We start from the raw sequence: 27,994 nt of genomic DNA, 5'->3' as shown, positions 1-27,994 counted from the left end.
GTTTAAAAATTCCCAAACATTTTATTAGCGTCATTTCATCTTCATACTAAAATTAACAATTCTTTACCATTATAATGGAGTATTTTCAATATACAAGTATCAATAAGCATGATTAAAAGATCACAATGGCTTTGTTATATGTCCGTGTTAAAGAATTTCCCATATCCTATTATATTAAAATATTTAATATATAGTGTCTGTATTTAAACAGTTTCAATAATAAAAAGTGAGTTCCCATTCAAGGCAATAACAATATTTAATCAGATCGGGAATCTCATAAATTAAACTAAAAACAAAAAAAAGCTAGTTGTTTTGAATGTCCATGAGGAGAGGAGAATGGGTGAGGGAGTCTTTGAAGGAAAGATCTGACCCAAGAGATGAGACGGCATTCCATTGCTTAGGGGCAATTCCAATTCCACAGTAACAGACATCATGCATAGAGTTATATGGTTTGTTTAACTTTGCAATCACTGGTTTTTGTTTGAAATACATTTTAAAGTGAAATATTTGAGTCTCAGTGTCACTGTTACCGTGGAATTCCCCTTAGTCAACAACATTCAAGGCAGGAAATTATAACGAGCTCTGTTCACCTTTAAAAACATCTACATTTCGGACTTTACATTAAGTCTAGAGATTTGTTCGACACAATAATAACCAAAATTCTGTCCTTTACCACTAATTGGTATATGACTATTGTCATCATCATAGCTGAGAAATACTGTATTCTTATGCATAAGGGGACATCCAATAATAAACAGTCCGAGGTTAGACGATACTCCTTCAACATGGCCTTCAGCATGATACATATATTACTTTATTAACAAATACAACGGTGCTTTTTGAACAAGACTTCACATCCATAGCCAGAACTGTATCTGAAAGGATCTCTTAGAAAGCATAGTTCTATGAGAATAAACACTGATTTGCTCAATCACTGATGTACATAATATCGTGTCATGGATTCCCTGGTCTTGACAACATGTTCCAGCTGAAAACAAGAAGAGCCAAATCAGAATTAGCCGAGTTGCCTCTGTCCATGTCCTGCTCACCACAAAGTTTGATCTGTTTGAAAGAAGGTCTGCAGATGGGGGCGCAATCTTTAAGAAAGGCAATGCTCGACACAAGAATAGTGCGCCATAACTGAAGATGCTGTGAGAGGCAGCCGTCCCTGACAGGTTCAATCTTCCCAACGTTCGTTCACACACATCCTGTCAGTGTTCCCAGGGCTGACTCCATACACTGCGTTTACTTGGAGACTTGCTGTTGGACATGGAGTAAAAACTCATAGTAAGACAGGGCCGACTCTGTCCGATCCTCAATCATGTTCTGCATAAAGCTGGCTTTCAGTGGGCTCTCATCCCTGGAAAGGAAAAGAAAGGGGAAGGTTGGATCCACAACATTTACAGTCTCTTGCTGAATTGAACTCAGTCGTTTGACAGGTCAGCAAAACTCGCTGTCAATGACTTCAACCTGATCTCATTTCATTTTGGGCTTCAAACTCAACCAAATGGCCCCCTATTCCCTAAACAGTGCACTACTTTTGTACCAGAGCTCTATGGGCCCTGGTAAAAAGTAATGAACTATTAAGGGAATAGGGGTCCATTTGGAATGCAGACATTGCCTCTGAACTCCCCCAGTGATCTCATCTAGTTACTACTGCCTACCTAATGACATGCAGGATGGGGAAAAAGGGCCTCTGTTCCCTCAGCCAGCCAACAAACGCTCTGGTTCTCTGGGACTCTGCAGTGTCCAACTCTGGGAGAAGGTTCTGGGAGATGGAACACATAATAATATCTTTATGGTCTCCCTTTCAGGAAATGTGTTGTGCATCGCATTTTAAACAGCATTATAGTGCAATATATACACACACAGTACAATATAAGTCACAAACAAAAGATACAACCAACACATGTGAATTAAGTGGTATATGGCCAATACACCAGGGCTAAGGGCTGTTCTTAAACAGGACGCACCGCAGAGTGCCAGGATACAGCCCTTAGCCGTGGAATATAGGCATTTTACAACAAACCCAAGGTGCCTTATTGCTATTACATAAGCTGGTTAACAATTTAATTGTAAAAAAAAAAAGAAAAAATGGTGTCATACCCATTGTATATGGTCTGACATACCATGGCTTTCAGCCAATTGGCATTCAGGGCTCGAACCACTGTGTATTATACTGTGTTATAAACAGAGGTCTTGGTGAGCGATACAGAACCTTGTCAGGAGCAGGGGAGCTGGGCTAAGAGAAACAGTTAAAGGGGGAGCAGGTGCTTAGGTTCCTTACCATGTTCTGAGGCACAGCAGCGTAGTCTGGGACCCCCAGGACTTGCGTGAGGAAGTCTGGGTTGCAGTTTCTTCCGATCCAGAGATAGATCACCTGTTGGAGAATGGAGAAGTCAGTCACATTGTGTTCGTGTTATGCATGTGTGTTTGTTGAGAAGAATCCACTGTAGATGTGTTGTAAGTATCTATTTCGTACGTCAAATGACAGAAGGATTCCTCAATAATCATGCAAATTAGCGCAAGCTAAAGCATGATGGTGAAATGCATCCGACTGTTGATGATGCAATGTGTCAATGCTGTCATTGTAGCTGTCCCTAATAAATTAAACACCACGTCACCAAATGTATGTGGACACCTGCTCATCCAACATCTCATTCATGTGGCAGGGTCTACAGTCAATCACGGACTACAAGAAGAAAACCAGCCCAGTCACGGACCAGGATGTCTTGCTCCCAGGCAGACTAAATAACTTTTTTGCCCGCTTTGTGGACAATACAGTGCCACTGACACGGCCTGCAACGAAAACATGCGGACTCACCTTCACTGCAGCCGAGGTGAGTAAAACATTTAAACGTGTTAACCCTCGCAAGGCTGCAGGCCCAGACGGCATCCCCAGCCGCGCCCTCAGAGCATGCGCAGACCAGTTGGTCGGTGTGTTTACAGACATATTCAATCAATCCCTATACCAGTCTGCTGTTCCCACATGCTTCAAGAGGGCCACCATTGTTCCTGTTCCCAAGAAAACTAAGGTAACTGAGCTAAACGACTACCGCCCCGTAGCACTCACTTCCGTCATCATGATGTGCTTTGAGAGACTAGTCAAGGACCATATCACCTCCACTCTACCTGACACCCTAGACCCACTCCAATTTGCTTACCGCCCAAATAGGTCCACAGACGATGCAATCTCAACCACACTGCACACTGCCCTAACCCATCTGGACAAGAGGAATACCTATGTGAACTATGCTTTTCATCGACTACAGCTCAGCATTTGACACCATAGTACCCTCCAAGCTCGTCATCAAGCTCGAGACCCTGGGTCTCGACCCCGCCCTGTGCAACTGGGTACTGGACTTCCTGACGGGCCGCCCCCAGGTGGTGAGGGTAGGCAACAACATCTCCACCCCGCTGATCCTCAACACTGGGGCCCCACAAGGATGCGTTGAGCCCTCTCCTGTACTCCCTGTTCACCCACGACTGCGTGGCCACGCACGCCTCCAACTCAATCATCAAGTTTGCGGACGACACAGTGGTAGGCTTGATTACCAACAACAACGAGACGGCCTACAGGGAGGAGGTGAGGGCCCTCGGAGTGTGGTGTCAGGAAAATAACCTCACACTCAACGTCAACAAAACTAAGGAGATGATTGTGGACTTCAGGAAACAGCAGAGGGAACACCCCCCATCCACATCGATGGAACAGTAGTGGAGTGGGGAGTAAGTTAAGTTCCTCGGCATACACATCACAGACAAACTGAATTGGTCCACTCACACAGACAGCATCGTGAAGAAGGCGCAGCAGCGCCTCTTCAACCTCAGGAGGCTGAAGAAATTCAGCTCGTCACCAAAAGTGCTCACAAACTTCTACAGATGCACAATCGAGAGCATCCTGTCGGGCTGTATCACCGCCTGGTACGGCAACTGCTCCGCCCATAACCGTAAGGCTCTCCAGAGGGTAGTGAGGTCTGCACAACGCATCACCGGGGGCAAACTACCTGCCCCCCAGGACACCTACACCACCCGATGTTACAGGAAGGCCATAAAGATCATCAAGGACAACAACCACCCGAGCCACTGCCTGTTCACCCCGCTATCATCCAGAAGGCGAGGTCAGTACAGGTGCATCAAAGCTGGGACCGAGAGACTGAAAAACAGCTTCTATCTCAAGGCCATCGGACTGTTAAACAGCCGCCACTAACATTGAGTGGCTGCTGCCAACACACTGACACTGACTCAACTCCAGCCACTTTAATAATGGGAATTGATGGGAAATGTCAAATATATCACTAGCCACTTTAAACAATGCTACCTAATATAATGTTACATACCCTACATTATTCATCTCATATGCATACGTATATACTGTACTCTATATCATCTACTGCATCCTTATGTAATACATGTATAACTAGCCACTTTAACGATGCCACTTTGTTTACATACTCATCTCATATGTATGTACTGTACTCGAATACCATCTACTGTATCTTGCCTATGCTGCTCTGTACCGTCACTCATTCATATATCTTTATGTACATATTCTTTATCCCCTTACACTGTGTATAAGACAGTAGTTTTGGAATTGTTAGTTAGATTACTTGTTGGTTATTACTGCATTGTCGGAACTAGAAGCACAAGCATTTCGCTACACTCGCATTAACATCTGCTAACCATGTGTATGTGACAAATACAATTTGATTTGATTTAATTTCAAAATCATGGGCATCAATATGGAGTTGGTCACCCCTTTGCTACTATAACAGCCTGCACTCTTCTGGGAAGGCTTTTCACATGTAACATTGCGTAAGGGACTTGCTTCCATTCAGCCACAAGAGCATTAGTGAGGTAGGGCACTGATGTTGGGTGATTAGGCCTGGCTCGCAAAGGTGTTCGATGGGGTTGAGGTTAGGGCTCTGTGCAGGCCAGTCAAGTTCTTCCACACCGATCAACAAACTATTTCTGTATGGACCTCGCTTTGCGCATGGGGGCATTGTCACGCTGAAAACAGAAAGGGCCTTCCCCAAAGTGTTGCCACAAAGTTGGAAACACAGAATCGCCTAGAATGTCACTGTATGTTGTAGCATTAAGATTTCCCTTCACTGGAACTAAGGGAGCCTAGTCCGAACCATGAAAAACAGCCCAGACAACTATTCCTCCTCCAAACGTTAGTTGGCACTGTGCATTGGGCCATGTAGCATTCTTCTGTCATTTCCCAAACCCAGATTCGCCCGTCGGACTGCCAGATGGTGTTCCAGAGAACACGTTTCCACGGCTCCAGAGTGCAATGGTTGCAAGCTTTATACCACTCCAGTCGAAGCTTGGCATTGCACGTTGATCTTAGGCCTGTGTGAGTCTACTCAGTCATGAAAACCCATTTCATGAAGCTCCCAACGAACAGTTCTTGTGCTGACATTGCTTCCAGAGGCAGTTTGAAACTCTGTAGTGAGTGTTGCAACTGAGGACAGATGATTTTTACACCCCATGTGCTTCAGCACCCGGCGGTCCTGTTCTTTGAGCGGCCTCCCACTACGCGGCTGAGCAGTTGTTGCTCCTAGACGTTTCCACTTCACAATAATAGCACTTACAGTTGACTGGGGCAGCTCTAGCAGGGCAGGAATTTGACAAACTGACTTGTTGGAAAGGTGGCATCCTATGACTGTGCCACATTGAAAGTCACTTAGGTCTTCAGTAAGGCCATTCTATTACCAATGTTTGTCTATGGATATTATATTGGCTGTGTGCTCTATTTTATACACCTGTCAGAAACGGGTGTGGCTGAAATAGATTAATCCACTAATTTGAAAGGGGTGTCGACATACTTTTGCACATATGGTGTACATCATCATCATGCTACTAACCGAGCCAGCATCCATAAGGAAGGCCCCCTCTCTGCTCAGCTTCTCCACAGACAGCTGCTGGACTCTGGGCTGGGGGATGGCACGCTCACTGATGTTCAGGGCTCCCTGTGGAGGGGGGTGGAAGGAGGGGGACGAAAAGAGAAGTTTGGTTAATAAAAGAGGAAAAGTGCAATATATCCACACGTCAGATGGAAGCCGAAGCATTGACCTGAATATCAGTGTTCTTTCTTTAAATGATCTGAGTGTATAAGAGGTGATAAACTATAAAAGTAGAGAAAAATATTGCTCTTCTCATTATCCATGCTCTGTTCCCCCAGCCCTCACCTCATCAGTCAGGTCGTCCACGCGGTACAGCGCTGGGTGGATCATCAGCATGACGTAGGCCAGGGGCTGGTACTTCAGCTGACACATGGCAAACACACGGTCGTCCAGCCTGGTGCTTGTACCGGTTCGGAAGGCTTTCTGTGAACCACAGAGAATAAAAACAACATGAGCAAAGGAGATCCGTAAGCCAATAAAGGTAGCTTGGTCAGTTTGACTGACTGGATTTCTTATGGTGTTTTAAAGCTGGTTTTTATGCTATGCTGAGTTGTAATTATAACTCGTCAGTGAAAGTTGAAATCCCAATGGGAAGTAGGCTTCATCCCACATGGCACCCTATTCCTTATATTGCACACTACTTTTTACCAGAGCCCAATGGGCCCTGGTCAAAAGTAGTGCAGGGAACAGGGTGCCATATGGGATGAAGCTGTAGACTGCCAGGGTACTAGCCAGGGAGAGAGTGGGTGGGTAGTGTACCTGTTTGAGCAGGGCCAGGATGTAGAGGGGGAACAGCCTGAGGCAGGCGGGGGCCAGGAGGCCAGGCTGCTGGATAGTGAGCACAGAGGTGCGGTAGGATGTCAGAGAGTCGATGGAAGCGTTGGTCATCGCGTCCCGGGCGTCACTCAAACTGGACGTCACCGAGCGATCCACAGCTAGAGGGGGAGGACACATCAGGAACAGGGCATTGAATTCAAAACTCCCAGCTACATTTTTACCTCCGGGATTGGGATTCACAAGTTACATGATTGTACAGTACAAGTTTGCAGTCATGGCCTTCATTACAAAAGCAACCAACACCATTTGGATAGTCCATCTGTAGATGCTCTACACACCATCTACTAACCCACATTCTAACCCTAAACTTAGCCCTTACCCTAACCCTTATTCGAAAATCAACTCTAACCTTAGCAAGCAGTTGCTTATCTGTAGAGCTTCTACAGATGGACTTTCCAGACCATCCAAATAATGTGACTGAATAACATGTAGAATAATAATATTTTATCAGTGACTGATACTAATAAAACCTCCAATACATAAGAAGATTAGTCTTCAGTCAGTTTGATTTAGCCACTTGGATTCCACAAAGGTCACAGTAACCAGGCAACCATCTGACATCACCATCTGTCCATGCAAATGAGGCAGCTATGGATGGCACTGTGTGGATGACAAGCGTGTTCTCACTATGAGACATTAAAGACCACAGGATGATGGGACAGTCTAAGGACTTCACCTGGTACTGATGGAAATAAACATGCCTTTAATAACTACACCAACACTGCGTCCCTGGAACTACCTACCCATGCTAGCCAGCAGACCAGTGATGGCCTGGACATCAGCCCCAGCAAAGACGTCAGACAGGGAGTTGACAACAGGCAAACACATGGTGTGGACTCGAATTCTTCTCTCTCCTGTAGAAACACCAAGCAACAAGTTATTATTTCAGCATTACAATTGGTATGCATCGGAAATATATTTGTCAATAAAGGAAACAAAAACAAAACTAAATTGCACTTCAGAAAGAAATAACATCTTTAAATTTCAGTATCCATTACAAAAAGTGTTCCATCTCACTTGTTCCAGTGAGTCCCAAATGGCACCCTATTCTCTAAATAGGGCACTTTTTTGGACAAGAGCATTTTGAGTCCTGGTTTAAAGTAGTACACCATGTATGGAATAGGGTGCTATTTGGGACGCACATAGTGAATCTAAACCAAGTAAATCCCACAGAAAAATAATGACAAAAGCTGTGTTCGAATACCCATACTAACATACTGTATACTACATACTTAATGAGAATATACACTACATACTATTAGTTCATTTTAGTTTACTGTATTCCAACGGAATCCATTCAGTTGAGTGTACTTGCGCTTCGCCCGTCTACCGGAAGTCGATGCTGTTGCTATGCAACTTCTTGCTAGCATAACAAATCATGTGGTCCTTCTGTGGCTCAGTTGGTAGAGCATGGCGCTTGTAACGCCAGGGTAGTGGGTTCGATTCCCGGGACCACCCATACGTAGAATGTATGCACACATGACTGTAAGTCGCTTTGGATAAAAGCGTCAGCTAAATGGCATATATTATTATTATATTATTATATATTACTAGCTAGACATCTTACGGACTTCATTAACAATGTCCTTTGAGAAAGCACAACAACTATACCACGTAACTAAGCTATGTATGACGTGAATAATCAAGTCAATAAAAGTTATAGTATATAGTTAATATACTGGCAAGTTCAATGTATTAGTAGCAAACCAAAGTTAGGTAGCTAGCCAACATACAAGCAACTGCTGTCATGATATGCTATGTGGTTCATAAGGTTAGCGTAGCTAACAAATTGTCAGACAACATAACATGTAATGTAACTTATTTGAAAAGTCATTACTTTATTACATTGCGCAACATTTTAACATTTGTCATAATTAGTTAAATGGATGAATTTGTATCCGCTCTCAGACTTCGGCAGCATATCCCCCCCCCCATTTTCTTCAAATCTGAAAATGTGAAGCCACGCCCATTCTGAAGAATTGCATTATGGGCCCTAAAAACACAGAAATAGTGTCCCACTTCTTGTATACTTTGAATTTTGGTGAATGTAGTACAACATCCAGGAACTTCTGGCATACTAACTATATTCATAGTATGAGCTATAAGCAGACTACATACTCAAAGTAGGTCACAAATAGTATGGTTAGTGTGAGTATTCGAACACAGATAATCTTTTCATGGTAAAGCTCCCTACACCCCCATCACAGCAGCTCCAGACAGTGTACCTTTGCTGGATGTGTAGAGCAGCGCAGCCTGGAAGGAGACGGACTGCATGTCCACCAGGTTCTCCTCAATGGACATCTGCACAGCAAAGCCCGCGTCTGGGTTCACATTGGGCAGGGACAGCAGATCCGTGGAGCGCACAAAGAAGTTCCCATGGAACGTGTGGATGGACAAACCTGCATGGAAGTTGAGGGGTCAGAGTTTTATATTTTCTTTTCACAATAATCAACATACAAAATAAATCATCCCTTTTTCCAGGACCTGGTCTTTCAAAGATAATTCGCAAAAATCCAAATAACTTCAATGTAAAGGGTTTAAACACCATTTACGGTTCATTGAACAAGCATGGGAAACAATGAATGAACATGCACCTGTGGGAACGGTCGTTAAGACACTAACAGCTTATAGACGGTAGGCAATTAAGGTCACAGTTATGAAAACTCAGGATACTAAAGAGGCCTTTCTACTGACTCAGAAAAACACCAAAAGAAAGATGCCCAGGGTCCCTGATCACCTGCGTGAACGTGCCTTATGCATGCTGCAAGGTGGCATGAGGCAGATGTGGCCAGGGCAAAAATTGCAATGTCCGTACTGTAAGACACCACAGACAGCGCTACAGGGAGACAGGACGGAATGCTGATCGTCCTCGCAGTGGCAGACCACGTGTAACGACACCTGCACAGGATCGGTACATCCGATCATCACACCTGCGGGACAGGTATAGGATGGCAACAACTGCCCGAGTTACACCAGGAACACACACTCTCTCCATCAGTGCTCTTACTGTCCGCAATAGGCTGAGAAAGGCTGGACTGAGGGGTTGTAGGCCTGTTGTAAGGCTAGGACTGGCAAAAAGTGCTCTTCACTGGGACCGGCTGGATCGGAGGGTGAGGGCTAGGGCCATTCAACCCATAAATGTCCGGGAACTTCCAGGTGCCTTGGTGGAAGAGTGGGGTAACATCTCACAGCAAGTACTGGCAAATCTGGTGCAGTCCATGAGGAGGAGAAACACTGCAGTACTTAATGCAGTTGACAGTGAGGACGTTTCTTTCTTTGCTAAGTTTAGATATAGAAGTGGGTCCGAGAGATTTGAATTAAATACATTTAATCTGACAGTTTTTACTCCCAGATACTGAAATCAACTGGAGCACAGACAGACTCACAACCATACGTTTACAGGGTTCACAGTATCCTTCCTAAATTGTCATTGAGATTTCCTTCAGCGAACACTTTCCACAAGGACATTATAGAATATAATGTCTGACATTTAAAGTGCTGCTGCTTCCATGTGAAATAACAATGCAAGGCAATCAACATAGTGAGAAAATATTGAGTGAGGACTTGTTACCTTTAGTGCAGCGGATCCTCATTACAGCCTCCAAGCCAATCTTCCTGGTGAGGTACCTCTTGAGATCCTTCTGGAAGCACTCAACCCCGGCTGGGTTGTGCTGCTGCTGGTATGAGGGGTAGTAGTACACACTTCCTGCTGAATACCTGGATATGCAAGCTGAGAGAACGAGAGAGAGAAGATGAAGCAGAGATTACACATGAGTCCAACCAGAGTAAGATGTTCTATAGGAAGGGCCTTATGGCATTTGAATAAATAAAAATAAAATAAAAAACAACCTCTAACAATTCCAAAGGTTTTACTGAGTGATACTTCATATAAGAAAATCTGTCAACTGAAATAAATAAATTAGGTCCTAATCTATGGATTTCACATGGCACTGGGAATACAGATATACACCTGTTGGTCACAGATCCCTTAAGAAAAACCAGTCAGTATCTGGTGTGACCACCATTTACCTCATGCAGCACAACTAATCTCATTCGCATAGAGTTGATCAGGTTGTTGAATGTTGTCACACTCCTTTTCAATGGCTGTGCGTAGTTGCTGGATATTGGCAGGAACTGGAACACGTTGATGCAGAGCAACCCAAATGTGCTAAACTAAATGGGTGACATGTCTGGTGAGTATGCAGGCCATGGAATAACTGGGACATTTTCAGCTTCCATGAGGTGAGGGTGGCGGATGAATGGCTCAACAATAGGCCTCAAATCTTGTCATGGTATTTCTTTGCATTCAAATTTCCATCGATAAAATGCAAAGTGTGTTCTTTTTCCATAGCTTATGCCTGCCTATACCATAACCCTACAGGCAACACAGGGCACTCTGTTCACAATGTTGACATCAGCAAACCGCTTGCACACACACACCACCACCATATGCCCGGTAGAGTTGAAACCGGGATTCATCCGTGAAGAGCAAACTTCTCCAGCATGCCAGTGGCCATCAAAGGTGAGCATTTTTGCCCACTGAAGTCGGTTATGACGCCAAACAACAGTCAGGTCAAGGACCCTGGTGAAGACGTCGAGAACACAGATGAGTTTCACTGAGACAGTGACAGTTTTTGCAGAAATGCTTTGGTTGTGCAAACCCAGTTTCATCAGCGATCTGAGTGGCTGGTCTCAGACAATCGCGCAGGTGAAGAAGCCGGATGTGGAGGCCCTGGACTGGCGTGGTTACATGTGGTCTGTACTGCCAAATTCTCCAAAACGACATTGGTTTATGGTAGAGAAATTAACATGCAATTCTCTGGAAACAGCGCTGGTAGATATTCCTGCAGAGAGCATGCCAATTGCACGCTCCCTCAACTTGAAACATCTGTGCATTGTGTTGTGACAAAACTGCACATTTAGAGTGGCCTTTTATTGTCCCCAGCACAAGGTGCACCTTTGTAATAATCATGCGGTTTAATTGGCTTCTTGATATACCACACCCGTCAGGTGGATGGATTATCTTGGCAAAGGAGAAATGCTCACCAACAGGGATATCAACAAATCTGTGCACAGAATTTGAGATAAAAGCTTTTTGTGTATATGGAACATTTCTGGGCTTTTATTTGAGCTCATAAAACATGGGATCGACACCGTAAAATGTTGCGTTTAGAATTTTGATCAGACATCAAAACAACATATGGAATCATGTCTTCACTATTATTCTACTATTTAGAAAATAGTAAAAATAAAGAAAACCCTTAAGTAGGTATGTCCAAACCTTTGACTGGTACTGTATACAGCAACACAGACAGATAAAGAGCACTGCTGGCTGCTGAAATAAAGTGACTTTGTTAATAATAACACACTGAAGTTCAGATGTATCAGTCAGAAGGCACCACTCACCTAAAGAGGCCAGGTCACAGTACTGGGAGCTCAGTAGGAATAGGTCCACAGCCACCTGCTGTCCTGAACAGTCCAGGGCCAGCTTCTTATAGAAGTCTGTGGCAGGAGACAGGTTCGGGATTTCCTGGGGAATCACCACCACACAATGAGCACAACAAAACATTTCTAAATGAGAATATTAGGCATAAGAAATGTCTGAAACTATATCTCGAGTATTGAGAAAGATATCAAGTTTCTACCGCCACTGCAGAACAGATGTGCACACTGCATTCCTCTCTTTACCAAGTAATTAAAAATAAAATGTACAGCAAATAGTACCCATTTCCTACACATGGGACCTAAAAAGTAGTTCACTATATAGGTAATAGGGTGCCATTTTGGATACAAAATACATAAACCAGTGAGACCCAGGCTCTCGCTAGTCCCGACCTTGGCTGAAGCTCTCTGGTTGGGGTCCTCTCTGGACTTGAGGGCCCCCACGCCCAGTTTGGGCAGCTGGGTCTGGAAGACGGACATACGCCCCCCGGTGGGCGACAGCAGCTTGAAGGCTGCCTGCAGGGCCGGGCCCAGAGCAGACTGGGTCTCCATAGTCTTGCCAAACATCTGGGGCAAGCTCTTCAGCAGATCCTGCACCAGCTGTACGAATAAAAACACATTTTTCAATAAAGTTTTGAAACGCAAAACAGTGTAAAAGAGGTTCAGGCAAAAAAAAGTGACCCAATGTGTGTGTGTCTTGATGCATTTTCACGATGTTGCTGTGAATAGTTTTACCGATTGGACTTGTAACATTTTCGTTTAACATTTTGTTGAGAGCCTGTCTCTGAGGAATCTGTACAGGAATAGTTTTAAGAGCTCCTTACCTCCTTGCATTCATTGAGGTTCACTAAAAGGCTGTCTGGTGTTGGTAAAAATATATCTGGAAGAAAGGAAAAAACAGCATAGAAGACCTTTAGACCACTGCAACCTCCTGAAATAAAGACTTTAAAAGTACAGCATCATTTATATATTTCAGCCCCATCTATAGGATGTTTTTCCATGTTGTCACAACTTATACACTGATGAAGCCCGATTGGGTGAAGCATGTGTCACAAAATAACAAATACATTTTCCTTTCTTTCACTGCAAATAGTGAGTGTGGACCTTCCTCATTTCCCTAGGCATTTCTAGACAGTGAATTATTCTAATGACAAAGCTTATAAGCACTTTGTGGTCTCCCACCTTCAATGTCCGAGACGATGAGCATCTGTGGTTGGGCCAGGCCTTCCTGGAGGTTGTAGAAGTGGATGGTGCTGTCAAAGGAGATGAAGCCAATCTTTGTCCTGGAGTCTCCAGGGAGCCTGGAACACACATGGTCAGTCAGCCGATACTCACAGGTCACAGTGATGTGTGGTCCGGTTCAGTTAATATTGACTTTCTTCTTCTTGCTCAATACTTCTGTAAGTTATTTTATTTCTGTGTCTGAATCACTTTTTGTTATTAATCTGAATGACAAAAATGTGTATATAGTCACATTAAACTCAAATAAACATTGTTTTAGGGCTATCTGATGCTAAACTGAAGTCTTTAAGCTACCTAGTATTGATCAGTACAGAATATGTTATTACATAGCTTAATAGGACAATACATAATGAACCATCATATCAGGGCTGTGGACATTATCCCAGGAGTGTATTTAATCTGCATCCCAATGGCTTCCGGATGCCATTTGGGAAGCATCCTCAGTCTGTAACTGATGTACACATACGCGTTGATGTTCTCCAGCAGTGACTGACAGACGACATCTAGGTATCCCGTTTCCACGGCATTGTGGGATACATCCAGCACGAAGAGATAAACGGCAGGCTGGGGGGGTCTCAGCTGAGGATGACAGGTTTCACACCATCAATACAAACACACTGATACACCACACTCTCTTACCACACCCTAACAAAACATGCATATGCTTCCTAGATAAACAACTCCAGGAAATCATAAACAACTCCATGGAGGCAGAAAGCCTGATGGAATCACTATGAACGTGGCAACAGTGGAACACTGCTCATTTCATCTGCATTTAAGTAGCATATAAAAGGGGGGTGTAACCACTTACCACAGATTCAGGCAAAATAACATGCAATGCTTTAAATAGACAAATCTTAAAACTATATAATGTGTATTTACCATGTATTCTGAGGGTGCGATGAACTCGATGGTGGCGTTCTGGACCTCAGGTCTTTTGTGTGGCTCTCCGTACGATCTGGTGACTGGGTTGTACATGAATTCCTCCGGAACTGTACAACAAACATTGAGGTTGTCATCAGTCAGAAAAGAACAGGACTGTCCATCACTACTGTCATCAGGTGAATGAAATTCTGAACGTTTAGGTCAAAGCTATGTGCTGGAATATATTGGTAGAGCATGGGTGAAGTTAGGCCTTGGTGCTCAAGTGAATGTCCTTTTTCCGCTTCAGACCAGCCTAACTTCTCACTTAAAACATGTGTTTGGAATGAACTTCAAATCTATGATACTCCCCCAGTTAACATACTGCTTGACTAGTTGGGCCCAGGCTTGCTGTACAACATTAAAACCTATTCAGTCTGTCTACAAACAGGCTGTCAAAGAAGCCCAGTAGCCATCATCACTGTTACATCCTGAGAAAACATGAGCTCCTGAGTTGGGAAAATCTTGTGCAATACACCGACGCATGTCTTGTATTCAAGATCCTAAATGGCCTGGCTCCCCCTCCACTCAGTATTTTTCTTAAACAGAAAACCCAAACATATGGCATCAGATCCACAAGGTCTGCCATGAGAGGTGACTGTATAGTTCCCTTAAGGAAAAGCACCTTTACTAAATCCGCTTTCTCTGTGAGAGCTTCCCATGTCTGGAATACACTGCCATCAAACACACATAACTGCACCACACTTTCACAAGATGTATGAATACATGGCTAAAGGCCAATCAGATTTGTGAACATCCCTAGCTGTGTATTGCCACTTTCCATGTTGTCTGTAGCTTGTGAGGTGTGGAAACACTGTTGCTTTTATGAATTTTGTCTTGTTGCTTTTTGTTCTGTTGCTCTGTCTGTATGCTACGTCTTGCTTGTCCTATGTTGCTCTGCGTGTGCTCACTGCTCAATGATTGTCTATATTGTAATTGTTTTTAAATAACCTGCCCAGGGACTGCGGTTGAAAATTAGCCGGCTGGCTAAAACCGTCAATTTTACTGAAACGTTGATTAATGTGCACTGTCCCTGTAAAAATAAAATAAACTTAAACATTGGATGTGGTCAAAAGTGGTGCTGAATATGGAGAATAGACAGGGTGTCATTTAAGAGGAGCTCGTGGCTGTGGTCCTTACCGTCGTTGACCCGGTAGCACAGGTTACACTTCCATCTCCTCTGGTCCAGGAAGGTCACGAAGGGGTTGATATACGTCCTGCAGGAGCGACACCGCACTATAGTGCTGGAGGTGACCACAGGCAGTTGCTGCAGTGTACAGACAAACCAAATCATAAAAAATAAAAAAAGGTACAATCGGATTGGTACATCATTTAAAAAAAAGCTGTAACCATTGATTCTTGAAGAATAAAACTTAATACAGCTAGTTGCTGCAGTTCACAGAAAAATCAAACCCTTAGGACATGTTAGGTTATGACAATCGTCAATGCCAAGTTCCATACAAATGAAAAACATCAAATTACATTTAAAAGACATGATCATAGATGTGTAGATTAAATACAGTTATTCTAGGCTAAATGCATTCTTCTATCTTTTACCAGAAGAGGGAAGGGTTGAAGGAAGTCTACTGAGGGTTGGGAGATAGTGGGCAACATCTTACCGAGAGATCTTTGAAGGGGTGGAGCAGCAAGCCGAGTGGAAGCTTGGCTTTGTTTAACAGAGACTGGGTCTGGGGGATGTTGGTCAGGGTACTGCGGAAGACCCTGTAGAGAGATGAGGCAAGAGAAACAACAGGTCTGAACCAGTACATTTCACAGTAAAAGTACATTAACACTTTTGACAATATTCAACATTGTGGTGGGGATTGACATTGAAAAACAGTGCCAGATAAACTATCACTCACTCTGGGTGACAGTTGATTTTCTGCAGGTCCTGGGGCAGGCAGGGTGTAGGAGGGGTGATGGGGCCCGGGGGGAGCAGGTTCCTCTCCTGCAGCAGGTTAACCACCCTCAGGGTCTCAGGGGTCTGGGACTGCAGACTCAAACCAGCCAGGGAGGGGCTCAGCTGGGCTGGACCTGCAGACGGCTGTGGAGGAAACATAGGACAGTACAATGGTGAGTACAATGAACAAAGGCCTGGTCAAAAGACTATATGAAATAGGGGGCCATTTGGGACGCAACACTGGTAAGTTTCAATATTTGAACAGTCTATCCATGTACCATTTCAACATTCAGAGTTCATTTTAAAATGTTGAAGTGTTCACGTGATCAGACAAGTGCTAAGCTCTGTATATAATAGAGAAAGTTGAGCGTTGTACTGTTAGTATGTCAGTCTTGGATTTGGTTTGAGAAAGCAGAGAGCAGTCTGGTGTTTTACCTGCTGGTATGACTGAGGTGCATGGCTGTAAGGCTGCGTCTGGGCCTGCATAGGGGAGGCGGAGGTGTTCTGGTACCCTGGGGGTAAAGAGGGGTAGGACAGACCCATGTGTCGAACAGGGGGGGCTGGCTGCTGGGGTGGGCCAGCTATAGGGACAAGCACCAAAACATGCCTCATGTCAGTTCTGAGTGTTGCTAGCAGTAAATATAGGGGACAAAAATGTAATATTAGTCATTAATTTCTGATTAAACTATGGAGTAGTAGAGGACTTACCCATTTTAGGGCTTGTCTCCAAGTGATCAAAGCTGTTGGGAACTTGAGCGCCATGAGCAGGTGTGGGTATGTGTCCTGTTACAGAGCAAAGATTCCAGAGTCAGGATGAGTTTAGTTTAGTTTTTTTTTTTGGGGTGTTGACAAAATGTTTTTGGAGAACTTAGTAATTAGCATAGACGTTTTTGTTTTATGTTTCAGGTCACTTTGTTTCATTGCCACGAGAGGAAATGTAGAAATTGCATATTCAATGCACCTAATTTCAGTCACAATGAAAGACATTAAGACATAATTTAATGAAAAATCTGATACCCATGAGGTCACTAAAATGTAATAATGGCAAAAACTAAGACAGTATTGAATGTAAACACAGAATATCTGAAAGATCCATGGAAGTTCTCTAGGCCTTTTCTCTAAGAAACCATGCTAAAAATCTAATAGAGGACATCAAAAGTACACAGGGACCACACACATACAAGTACCACAACACTGATAGTGACTAAACCACACCTGGACACTCAATATCATTCTCCTGGTTGTCGTACTCAGTGTGGGCAGCATCATCACTAGCATCACTCCCACACTGAGCTGTCACGGTGGGAGGAAAGAGAAGGAAATGAGACCCCAAGGGTGGCTGCTGGAGATACTCGGATACAGCCCCCCCCTCACTAAAACTTCAATTTACAACAACTACAAATATATGTGGATGCTTCAAAGACCAAGGTAAACAACATATTATTAGATGAGAGGATAAAAACAAAAAGTCTCAGAGTAGGAGTGCTGATCTAGGATCAGGTTACCCTCCAATTCATTATGATTTAAAATACAAAACTGAACATGGATCAGCACTCCTGCTCTGAGATGTAAGACTACAGTCCCTAAACTTATATTTACTTACCATCAGTCTTTGGGCCAAAGGGAAGGGGAGGGGTAGCATTGCCCATGGGGGGTGGAGTGGGTCTCATCAAGGGTGTGGGTCCTGTAGGTGGGTGGCCGTAAGGTGCTGTCATACCTGGCTGGTATGTGTGAGGAGCAGCCACAGGGTTCATTGGAGGAGGGGCAGAGCCTGGACAACCACAAGAACATATCATTCAGGATCATTTGCCATACATATTAAAATGTCTTATACAGTATCTTATCACAACCCTCAACACAAACCTTGGCCAATGTTAACATAACAATTATATATTTACAGAAGTAGCTCCTACATAGTCTTGTGCTGCCAGCCCATGTATCACTCACTGGCTTGGTCGAGGCTAAGCTGTACATAGGCCTAACCTAAGGCAATAAAACTGGCACCTATAGGCCAGGCCGCATGATGCATATCATGACAATGTAGCCTATGGCTGCATTTACACAGGCAGCCCAACTCTGATTTTCATTTCACAAGTCTTTTGACTCTGGAAGAAAAATGTGATATGATTGGTCAAAAGACCAATTAGCCATAGAGAAATTGAGTATATCGTATATGGTATGGGGACTATCGTGCATAAGAGGAAACTAGGCCCCTCTGAGGAGAGTAACATATCCCTACACTGGAGGTGACGAGTCCCATGACAGCTGATGCTGGTGACCCAGAGCTAGCTAATGTCAATGAACCCCAGTACCTACAGAGACTACACTGACTGGTGCATTTCAGACAAGAGTGAACCATTCTTCCAAAAGCAAAAATCTGTCATTCAGATATTGTAAATATGAATATACTGTCATCAAATCAATTTTAATGAAAATAGTCAACTGGCCAAATTGGAGTGAATCCTATTCAAAATCAGTCATCAAGGAGTCATCCTTGATGCCCCATGTGATATTTCTTACACCACATTGTTACATAAATGCGATAATCGGCATTCATGAATCACTGTTGTCTTCTGACCACAACAGCCACACACCATAAATACCGCTAGTGGTGTAGGTGAGTCCTGAGTAAGTGACTAAACTGCCTATCTGAGCCCAGGAAATGACGCTTACCCAGACTTGCACTGCCTCTACGCACATTCACAAGACTATATACGCACACACACTGACACTCTCTCACACACAGGTTTGCAAAGGGAAGGTGAATTACTAGAAAATTTACCTGATTTTTTAACCAGAATTTTATGTAATCTAAATCAGAATTATCCGATATTTACAGACATCTAATTATCTCAGGTTCATCACATAAAAATATTTGAAATAATTCAATAAGATGGTTTTCAATTTAGTGAATACTATTGGTGTTTAAAATGAGGGTTCAGCATGATTCTTCTATATAGCGCAGACATATTTTACTATGTTAAAGAGTCTTTGTTTTGGCAGCAAACTGTTGTCAGTTGTGAAATAAGTCAATAGCTAGAAGAGTTGCAGAGTGAATTGAAAATAATGCCATTGCTGATTAGATGTTTTTTTCATTAATTAGGCTATTTTCTCTATCTACTAGAAACTCATGAACAGACACAGAAATAAAAAAATGAACACTATAAATTAATATTAATTTTCAGATATTCCAGTATAAATGACCAAAATGTACTGAAGAACAGGCGCACACACCCCCTGCTGCTACTCTGTTCTTAATCTTATTACTACATATCCTGATACCTAGTCACTTTACCCTGCCTTCATGTCCATATCTACCTCAAATACCTCTGCACATTGATCTGGTACTCTGCCACCAGCCTATACCGTTGACACCAGGCAGGTTGGGGCCATGGACTCATGCTATTTACGCCATATGCTGACTGCCATCAGCATGACGCAACAGGACCCGGGATTAGTCGGACCAGGCAAAGTTCTTCCACTTTTCAGTTGTCCAGTGTTGGTGATCGAGGGCCCACTGGAGCCCTTCTTCTTGTGATCTATCCTGATGCCTAGTCACTTTACCCTGCCTTCATGTACATATCTACCTCAAATACCTTATTACCCTGTTCATTTAATTCCTTGTTTTAAGACTTGTATTTTGTATTATATGTTTGTTTAACTGCATCGTTGGTAAAGGTTTGTAATCAATAATTTCATGGTAATGTCTACATCTGTGGTATTCAGCGCATGCGGCAATACAATCTGTTTTTGATTTGATATTGGTGATGGATTTGAATATCACCAGAGGATACTGGAACTCTCCATCGGTCCCTGGACAACTTTTCAAGAGTGTCTGCCAAGAAGATATGTGCAGCCAATTGGATCTGTGTGTGTGTGTGTCAGCAGGGGGCAATGTCCACCTCCAACATCAGCTTGCTAGAACACTTTTGGCGCTTCCCTGTGACATCATAGTGACCTGTTGTTACTGTTGTTAATCCTGATATGAAGTGTCACTACACAGTCAAACCACCAGTCAATGTCATAACATCATAATGCCTAAATGTTTTTCAACCAAGTGTTTTTCATCGTAGGAAGTCAAACTGCTGTAGCATTTGTAACAGTGTGTTAATCACAGAGCCCTTCTGCATTGAGTTTTACCTGGCTGGGTGGATCTGTGGAGGGAGGTAGGAGGCAAGGGAGGACCCGAGGGTTGCATGGCGTTGTGGTAGACAGGAGAAGGAGCAGCGCTGTACCCCGCCGAGGGGGCCTGGAGTGGTGCCAAGTTAGGCGAGGAGGTCACGTGATTATCCACAAACGCGAGGGGAGGAGTGGCCATAGGAGGCGGCGCCCCCATTGGTGGAGGAGCTCCCAGTGGAAGGGCCCCACACTGCCAGGCTGGCGGGTGCTGGTAGTAGCTGTTAGCAGACACAGGTAGAGCAGGGGTGGGCTGCGCTGGGGGCATCCTGAGGCCTGGGCAAGGGCTGGTGGACTGAGGGGGTGTCATGGGGTGGGGAGGTCCCATAGGAGGCCTGTTTAACCTGGGCTGACCTGGGGAGGCCTGGTAAGAGCTGACTGGTGGGATGGGCTGGTAGGGCCCAGAGTTATAGAGTCCAGGGCCAGGCGGCATGGGGCCCTTGGCTTGCATTGGGTTGTATGGAGGCTGGTGGGCCATGTTGTAACCCGGTCCTGGTGGCTGCAACACTACTTGATTCTGTAAGGGACCTGGAAGACAGGATCATGACAGATTAGACTACAGGGCAGAATTTGACATAAAATACAGCAACACACTGACATCCCAAGTGAATATCCCATGACTATAGTCTGCATTCCAAAGGCCTAAAGAGTAATAGCCGACTGCCTCATTTGAGACGGGCACACCGTGCACCACTCCCTAGCATTCTTCTTGCCAATGTCCAGTCTCTTGACAACAAGGTTGATGAAATCCGAGCAAGGGTAGCATTCCAGAGGGACATCAGAGACTAACGTTTTTTGCTTCACGGAAATCCGATGCGGTGCAGCCAACGGGTTTCTCCACGCATTGCGCCGACAGAAACAGACATCTTTCTGGTAAGAAGAGGGGCGGGGGCATATGCCTTATGGCTAACGAGACATGGTGTGATGAAAGAAACATACAGGAACTCAAATCCTTCTGTTCACCTGATTTAGAATTCCTCACAATCAAATGCCGACCGCATTACCTACCAAGAGAATTCTCTTCGATTATAATCACAACCGTATATATCCACCCCCCCCCAAGCAGACACATCGATAGCTCTGAACGAACTTTATTTAACTCTTTGCAAAGTGGAAACCATTTATCCGGAGGCTGCATTCATTGTTGCTGGGGATTTTAACAAGGCTAATCTGAAAACAAGACTCCCTAAATTTTATCAGCATATCGATTGCGCAACCAGGGGTGGAAAAACCTTGGATCATTGTTACTCTAACTTCCGCGATGCATATAAGGCCCTGCCCCACCCCGCTTTTGGAAAAGCTGACCACGACTACATTTTGTTGATCCCTGCCTACAGACAGAAACTAAAACAAGAGGCTCTCACGCTGAGGTCTGTCCAACGCTGGTCCGACCAAGCTGACTCCACACTCCAAGACTGCTTCCATCACGTGGACTGGGATATGTTTCGTATTGCGTCAGTTAACAATATTGATGAATACGCTGATTCGGTGTGCGAGTTCATTAGAACGTGCGTTGAAGATGTCGTTCCCATAGCAACGATTAAAACATTCCCTAACCAGAAACCGTGGATTGATAGCAGCATTCGCGTGAAACTGAAAGCGCGAACCACTGCTTTTAATCAGGGCAAGGTGTCTGGTAACATGACCGAATACAAACAGTGCAGCTATTCCCCCCGCAAGGCTATCAAACAAGCTAAGCGTCAGCACAGAGTCAAAGTAGAATCTCAATTCAACGGCTCAGACACAAGAGGCATGTGGCAGGGTCTACAGTCAATCACGGACTACAAGAAGAAATCCAGCCCAGTCACGGACCAGGATGTCTTGCTCCAAGGCAGACTAAATAACTTTTTTGCCCGCTTCGAGGACAATACAGTGCCACTGACACGGCCTGCAACGAAAACATGCGGTCTCTCCTTCACTGCAGCCGAGGTGAGTAAGACATTTAAACGTGTTAACCCTCGCAAGGCTGCAGGCCCAGACGGCATCCCCAGCCGCGCCCTCAGGGCATGCGCAGACCAGCTGGCCGGTGTGTTTACGGACATATTCAATCAATCCCTATACCAGTCTGCTGTTCCCACATGCTTCAAGAGGGCCACCATTGTTCCTGTTCCCAAGAAAGCTAAGGTAACTGAGCTAAACGACTACCGCCCCGTAGCACTCACTTCCGTCATCATGAAGTGCTTTGAGAGACTAGTCAAGGACCATATCACCTCCACTCTACCTGACACCCTAAGGCTCTCCAGAGGGTAGTGAGGTCTGCACAACGCATCACCGGGGGCAAACTACCTGCCCTCCAGGACACCTACACCACCCGATGTTACAGGAAGGCCATAAAGATCATCAAGGACAACAACCACCCGAGCCACTGCCTGTTCACCCCGCTATCATCCAGAAGGCGAGGTCAGTACAGGTGCATCAAAGCTGGGACCGAGAGACTGAAAAACAGCTTCTATCTCAAGGCCATCAGACTGTTAAACAGCCACCACTAACATTGAGTGGCTGCTGCCAACACACTGACACTGACTCAACTCCAGCCACTTTAATAATGGGAATTGATGGGATATGATGTAAATATATCACTAGCCACTTTAAACAATGCTACCTTATATAATGTTACTTACCCTACATTATTCATCTCATATGCATACGTATATACTGTACTCTATATCATCGACTGCATCCTTATGTAATACATGTATCACTAGCCACTTTAACTATGCCACTTTGTTTACGTACTCATCTCATATGTATATACTGTACTCGATGCCATCTACTGTATCTTGCATATGCTGCTCTGTACCATCACTCATTCATATATCTTTATGTACATATTCTTTATCCCCTTACACTGTGTATAAGACAGTAGTTTTGGAATTGTTAATTAGATTACTTGTTGGTTATTACTGCATTGTCGGAACTAGAAGCACAAGCATTTCGCTACACTCGCATTAACATCTGCTAACCATGTGTATGTGACAAATAAAATTTGATTTGATTTGCCTGCCAGTTAATAAAAAAAGATGAGAAAATGTTTCACTACTAGATGTAGAACTGCCTGGCAGTATTGATTTACTAGTCCTTCAACAGTTTGTGGCTCTGAAGAAGGATTTGGGCTAGATAACTTTGAGAGTAGCAAAAACAGGCTAAATGCAATAGGGCTGAGAATTGCCAGGGACCTCCCAATACAATATTTTCACGATACTTTAGGCGCCAATATGATATGTATTGCGATTCTCACAATTATATATGTATTGTGATACGATACTGTGATTTCATTGCATTTCGATGTCCAAACAATATGCTCACCATATGTCTGATGCAGAGGGACAAGAGAGCCATGAGAAAACAAGTTTAGATCAGTCACAGAAATAAGTGCTGAAAACAAATTGGCTCCCCATTTCAAAAGATGGAGAATATGCTATAAAGGACAAATACTGGAGTTTGTGCAGGTACAGCAAGCTTGCCCAAAATCATATTGCGATATTGTAAAAACTATATAAGTTATAATTGATTTAAATATATTGTCAAAAATAATATCCCGATATGTAACTATTGATTACCCCCCCATCACTAAATAGCAGTGAGGGAAATTGGGATGAAAATACAGACAAGGTCTCCAAAATAAGGCAAATGATATGTGTGGACAGTGACACAGCAATCACATTTCTCAAGTCTAATCTCACCTGGACGACACTCCTGTACTGACAGTGAGTGTAAATAGAGGATCTGAACAAATGAAACCAGACACAAAAACAGAACTTTTCCAATCAAATACTCCTCCTAACCTTGAAGATTGTTAGGTAGAAACAGGGTTTACTATAATTAAATAGTCATGACTGACTGGCGGCAACAGCGTGCTACATGTAATGTAGCTCAAGACTTGTTGGACAAGCCAGGATAAACAGGTGGGATTAGAAAACAACTCCTCAATGGTGAAGATTAACACCCATAATCCCTGTCTTTCCGGGCAGCGCCAGTGAAATCGCCAACATTAAGCTGCCTGCTGGCCACAGTGATTGTGTTGAAGGCTTCCCTCCAATCACAGTGAACCTGGCCTGTGCCGAGTACACATGCTCAGCCAATTAGAGGCAAGTATAAGAGTCAAACATGGAGACAAAATCTTAGCACAACTGTACAGCAAACAGGTCACTGATAAAATATGCAATCGTTTCGATAAGTGCACTGTTTAGGCCTAAAGTAAATTAAGTAGGATGAATTCACCCTAGATTAAATCCACTTTGGTCAGAATGATCAGAGTTCAAAAACCTGTTGGAGTAGAGACTTTTTATTGCCTCGATTACAGCGATAAGGAAAATATGAAGCTTAATCATAAATCATCAATAGCCAAACCCAACAGCATAAAGAACATGTCCTGCTCTAATTGAAACACTCTCTGGTTATCTATAGACAAAGAATAAGTACTACTGGTTCTGTACAAATAACACAGTTTGACAGTTAGTGTTTAATTCAGTCCGGTTGGATGGTTAACGTTCCCTCCAGAGATTATTGATACGAAACAGTTTTCAAACTGTACACTCAGTCAAAAGTTTATATACACATACTCATTCAAGGGTTCGTCTCTATTTTGACTTGTGTGTACTACATTATTTTTTACATTGTAGAATAGTGATGACATCAAATCTATGAAATAACACATATGGAATAATGTAGTAAGGGAAAAAAAAGTGTTAAACAAATCAATATATCTTATATTCTTCAAAGGAGCCACCCTTTACCTTGACAGCTTTGCACACTCTTGGCATTCTCTCAAGCAGCTTCACCTGGAATGCTTTTCCAACCGTCTTGAAGGAGTTTCCACATATGCCGAACACTTGTTGGGTGCTTTTCCTTCACTCTGCAGTCCAACTCATCCTAAACCATCTCAAATTGGGTTGCGGTCAGATGATTGTGGGGGCCAGGTCATCTGATGCAGCACTCCATCACTCTCCTTCTTGGTAAAACAGCCCTTACACAGCCTGGAGGTACGTTGGGTCATTGCCCTGTTGAAAAATAAATGATAGTCCCACTAAGCACCAACCAGATGGGATGGTGTATCGCTGCAGAATGCTGTGGTAGCCATGTTGGCTAAGTGTACCGTGAATCCTAAATAAATCACTGACCGTGTCACCACCAAAGCACCTCCACATACACCACCTCCACCACGGTGGGAACCTCACATGCAGAGATCATCCGCTCACCTACTCCACGTCTCTCAAAGACGCAGCGGTTGGAACCACAAATTTGCTCTCATCAGACCAGAGTACAGATTTGCACCAGTATAATGTCCATTGCTCGTGTTTCTTGGCCCAAGCAAGTCTCTTCTTATTATTGGTGTCTTTTAGTAGTGGTTTCTTTGCAGCAATTCCACCATGAAGGCCTGATTCATGCAGTCTCCTCTGAACAGTTGATGCTGAGAAGTGTCGTGTTACTTTAACTCTGTGAAGCATTTATTTTGGCTGCAATCTGAGGTGATGTTAACTAATGAACTTATCCTCTGTAGCAAAGGTAACTCTGGATCTTCCTTTCCTGTGGTTCCTCTTGAGAGCCAGTTTCATCATATCGTTTGATGGTTTTTGCAACTGCACTCGACGAAACTTTCAAAGTTCTTGAAATGTTCCAGATTGACTGACCTTGATGTCTTAAAGTAATGATGGACTGTTGTTTCTCTTTGCTTATTTGAGCTGTTCTTGCCATAATATGGACTTGGTGTTTTACCAAATAGGGCTATTTTCTGTATACCAACCCTACCTTGTCACAACTGATTGGCTCAAACACAATGAGGAAAGAAATTCCACAAATGAACTTAAGGCATACCTGCTAATTGAAATGCATTCCAGGTGACTACATCATGAAGCTGGTTGAGAGAATGCCAAGTGTGGGCAAAGCTGTCATCAAGGCAAAAAGTGGCTGCTGATGAATCTCAAATATAAAAAATATTTTTATTTGTTTAACACTTTTTGGTTACTACATGATTCCATGTGTTATTTCATGGTTTTGATGTCTTCACTATTATTATACAATGTGGAAAGTAGTAAAAAATAAAGAGAACCCCTGGAATGAGTAAGTGTGTCCAAACTTTTGACTGGTACTGTATGTTTGTACTTTACATGTCATTCAGGGAGAGAAATGCCAGACAAAAAGTATATTTATACTAGTGATTTATTTTTATTTTTAAGTAATGCAACTCGAACGGATCGTCCCAATGTGCCACATGTACACAGAGGTAGAGCACAAAAAAAGCGCTGTGGTACGTCATTCACTTCTGAGTAGATGTTGCAAAGCATAATACGATTATAACTATACTTTTACATTTTATGTGACACCAGCCAAGTGATTCGAAAAAGGCAACAAAGTCACGCGACCCTTACACAAGGAACTTCAACAAATGAGAGGAAGGTTTAGCCCTAAACAAAGACTAAATCAACTAGAGGATGACAGTTTATCAGTCGACAGGGTATCAAATTACAAGACTCAAATTATATAATAATATAATTAATAATATAATAATACTCATATTTTTGGTCAATTACCCAAATATAAGATCCACGTACGAGTCATCTAGATATAGCTAACTACAGTAGAAAATTGGCTAGCTAAACTGACAACTTGTAGCATCATCATGACCCAAACTATCAGTCTCTCCCCTGAACTTGATCTTCAATTGGAGTTGACTAACGTAATTCAAGGTAGCACTAGTCGCTAGCTAACGTTAATTATCAGTTAGACTAGAGACTGACACAAATTGCAGCTATAACTAAGTGTAGATAGCTAGATACGCGAGTACATTTGTCAACGACTCTAGCTAAAACAGATTATCATAGCTAGCTAAAAGTTAGGTATCAATCAAAGCGATCACTTATATCCAAATTGCTAACTTAACTAACATGAACAATGTTAATTTCAAACTGTGGTCTTGATAAGAGTAAATTAGCCCACCACTAACATTAGCCATCTTTTAGGTTAGCATTATTAGCAAGGCAGCAAGCTAATGTAGTTAGCTAGCCAGCTTGCTAACCGGCCAAATCAGATTAGGATCAAGTAAAAGCCTATCTTGTTAACGCGCTAGTTACTAAACCGTTGTGATTAGGTCATGTTGGCTAGCTAATATTAGTGCGAAATTGCTCACCATTTGCGTATGGCTGTCCTCCTGGTCCATTCTGAAAGTTGAACCCCGTACTGGACATCTTGAAATAGACACCGACCGTAATCAAATTTAAAAGCTTCGTCGGCGAATAGTTAGCTGCGTCTTATTTAGCTAACCAGCTAAGATAGCTGTTCCGCTAGCAATGGGATATGTTTGTTTAACGGAGCGTCTTTCAGGTTGAAAAAAAAATGGAGAAAAAAAGTGAATTAGTCGACTCGTTAGCTATCACAGACCATGGTTAGGACCGTTCCCCGTCCAACTACGGGTGTAGGCCTTGTCAATAAAATCGTGTGAGACTGTCCTTTCCGTAATATCTGTGTTCCTTCACTCTTCTTGGGATTCCCCACCCAGCACGAACAACGTAAAACCTCTTCAAGCATGCGCAGTCGGTACACGTGGCACTTCCTGTGCATAGTGGATTTCTAC

At 43.4% G+C, this 27,994-nt stretch overlaps 1 protein-coding gene across 3 annotated transcripts; it reads right to left on the bottom strand.

Annotated features, from left to right (window-relative positions):
- Position 1: 1 nt before the first annotated feature.
- Positions 2–27,994, bottom strand: LOC118389835 (protein transport protein Sec24A-like). Of its 3 annotated transcripts, XM_052529608.1 has the most exons (25): positions 27,551–27,994; positions 25,161–25,424; positions 20,389–20,952; positions 17,852–18,019; positions 17,464–17,541; positions 16,957–17,031; positions 16,684–16,829; positions 16,211–16,392; positions 15,968–16,070; positions 15,489–15,615; positions 14,310–14,419; positions 13,894–14,006; positions 13,368–13,486; positions 13,010–13,065; positions 12,579–12,785; positions 12,150–12,273; positions 10,315–10,473; positions 8,969–9,142; positions 7,487–7,597; positions 6,666–6,841; positions 6,192–6,329; positions 5,868–5,972; positions 2,288–2,380; positions 1,665–1,768; positions 2–1,360 (listed from the first exon to the last, which is right to left on the bottom strand). In XM_052529608.1, exons 3-25 carry the CDS (start codon positions 20,900–20,902, stop codon positions 1,246–1,248), a joined length of 3,297 nt encoding a protein of 1,098 aa, XP_052385568.1. In that variant the 5' UTR covers positions 20,903–20,952; positions 25,161–25,424; positions 27,551–27,994; the 3' UTR covers positions 2–1,245. The 3 variants fall into 3 exon arrangements, with proteins under 3 accessions (XP_052385568.1, XP_035635606.1, XP_035635607.1); XM_035779713.2 differs by lacking the exon at positions 25,161–25,424; XM_035779714.2 differs by lacking the exons at positions 17,464–17,541; positions 25,161–25,424 and having other exon boundaries at positions 27,551–27,992.

The sequence above is a fragment of the Oncorhynchus keta genome, chromosome 11, assembly GCF_023373465.1.
Source record: "Oncorhynchus keta strain PuntledgeMale-10-30-2019 chromosome 11, Oket_V2, whole genome shotgun sequence".
NCBI classification, from domain to species: Eukaryota; Metazoa; Chordata; class Actinopteri; order Salmoniformes; family Salmonidae; genus Oncorhynchus; species Oncorhynchus keta.
This window is presented reverse-complemented; position numbering and strand designations above follow the sequence as displayed.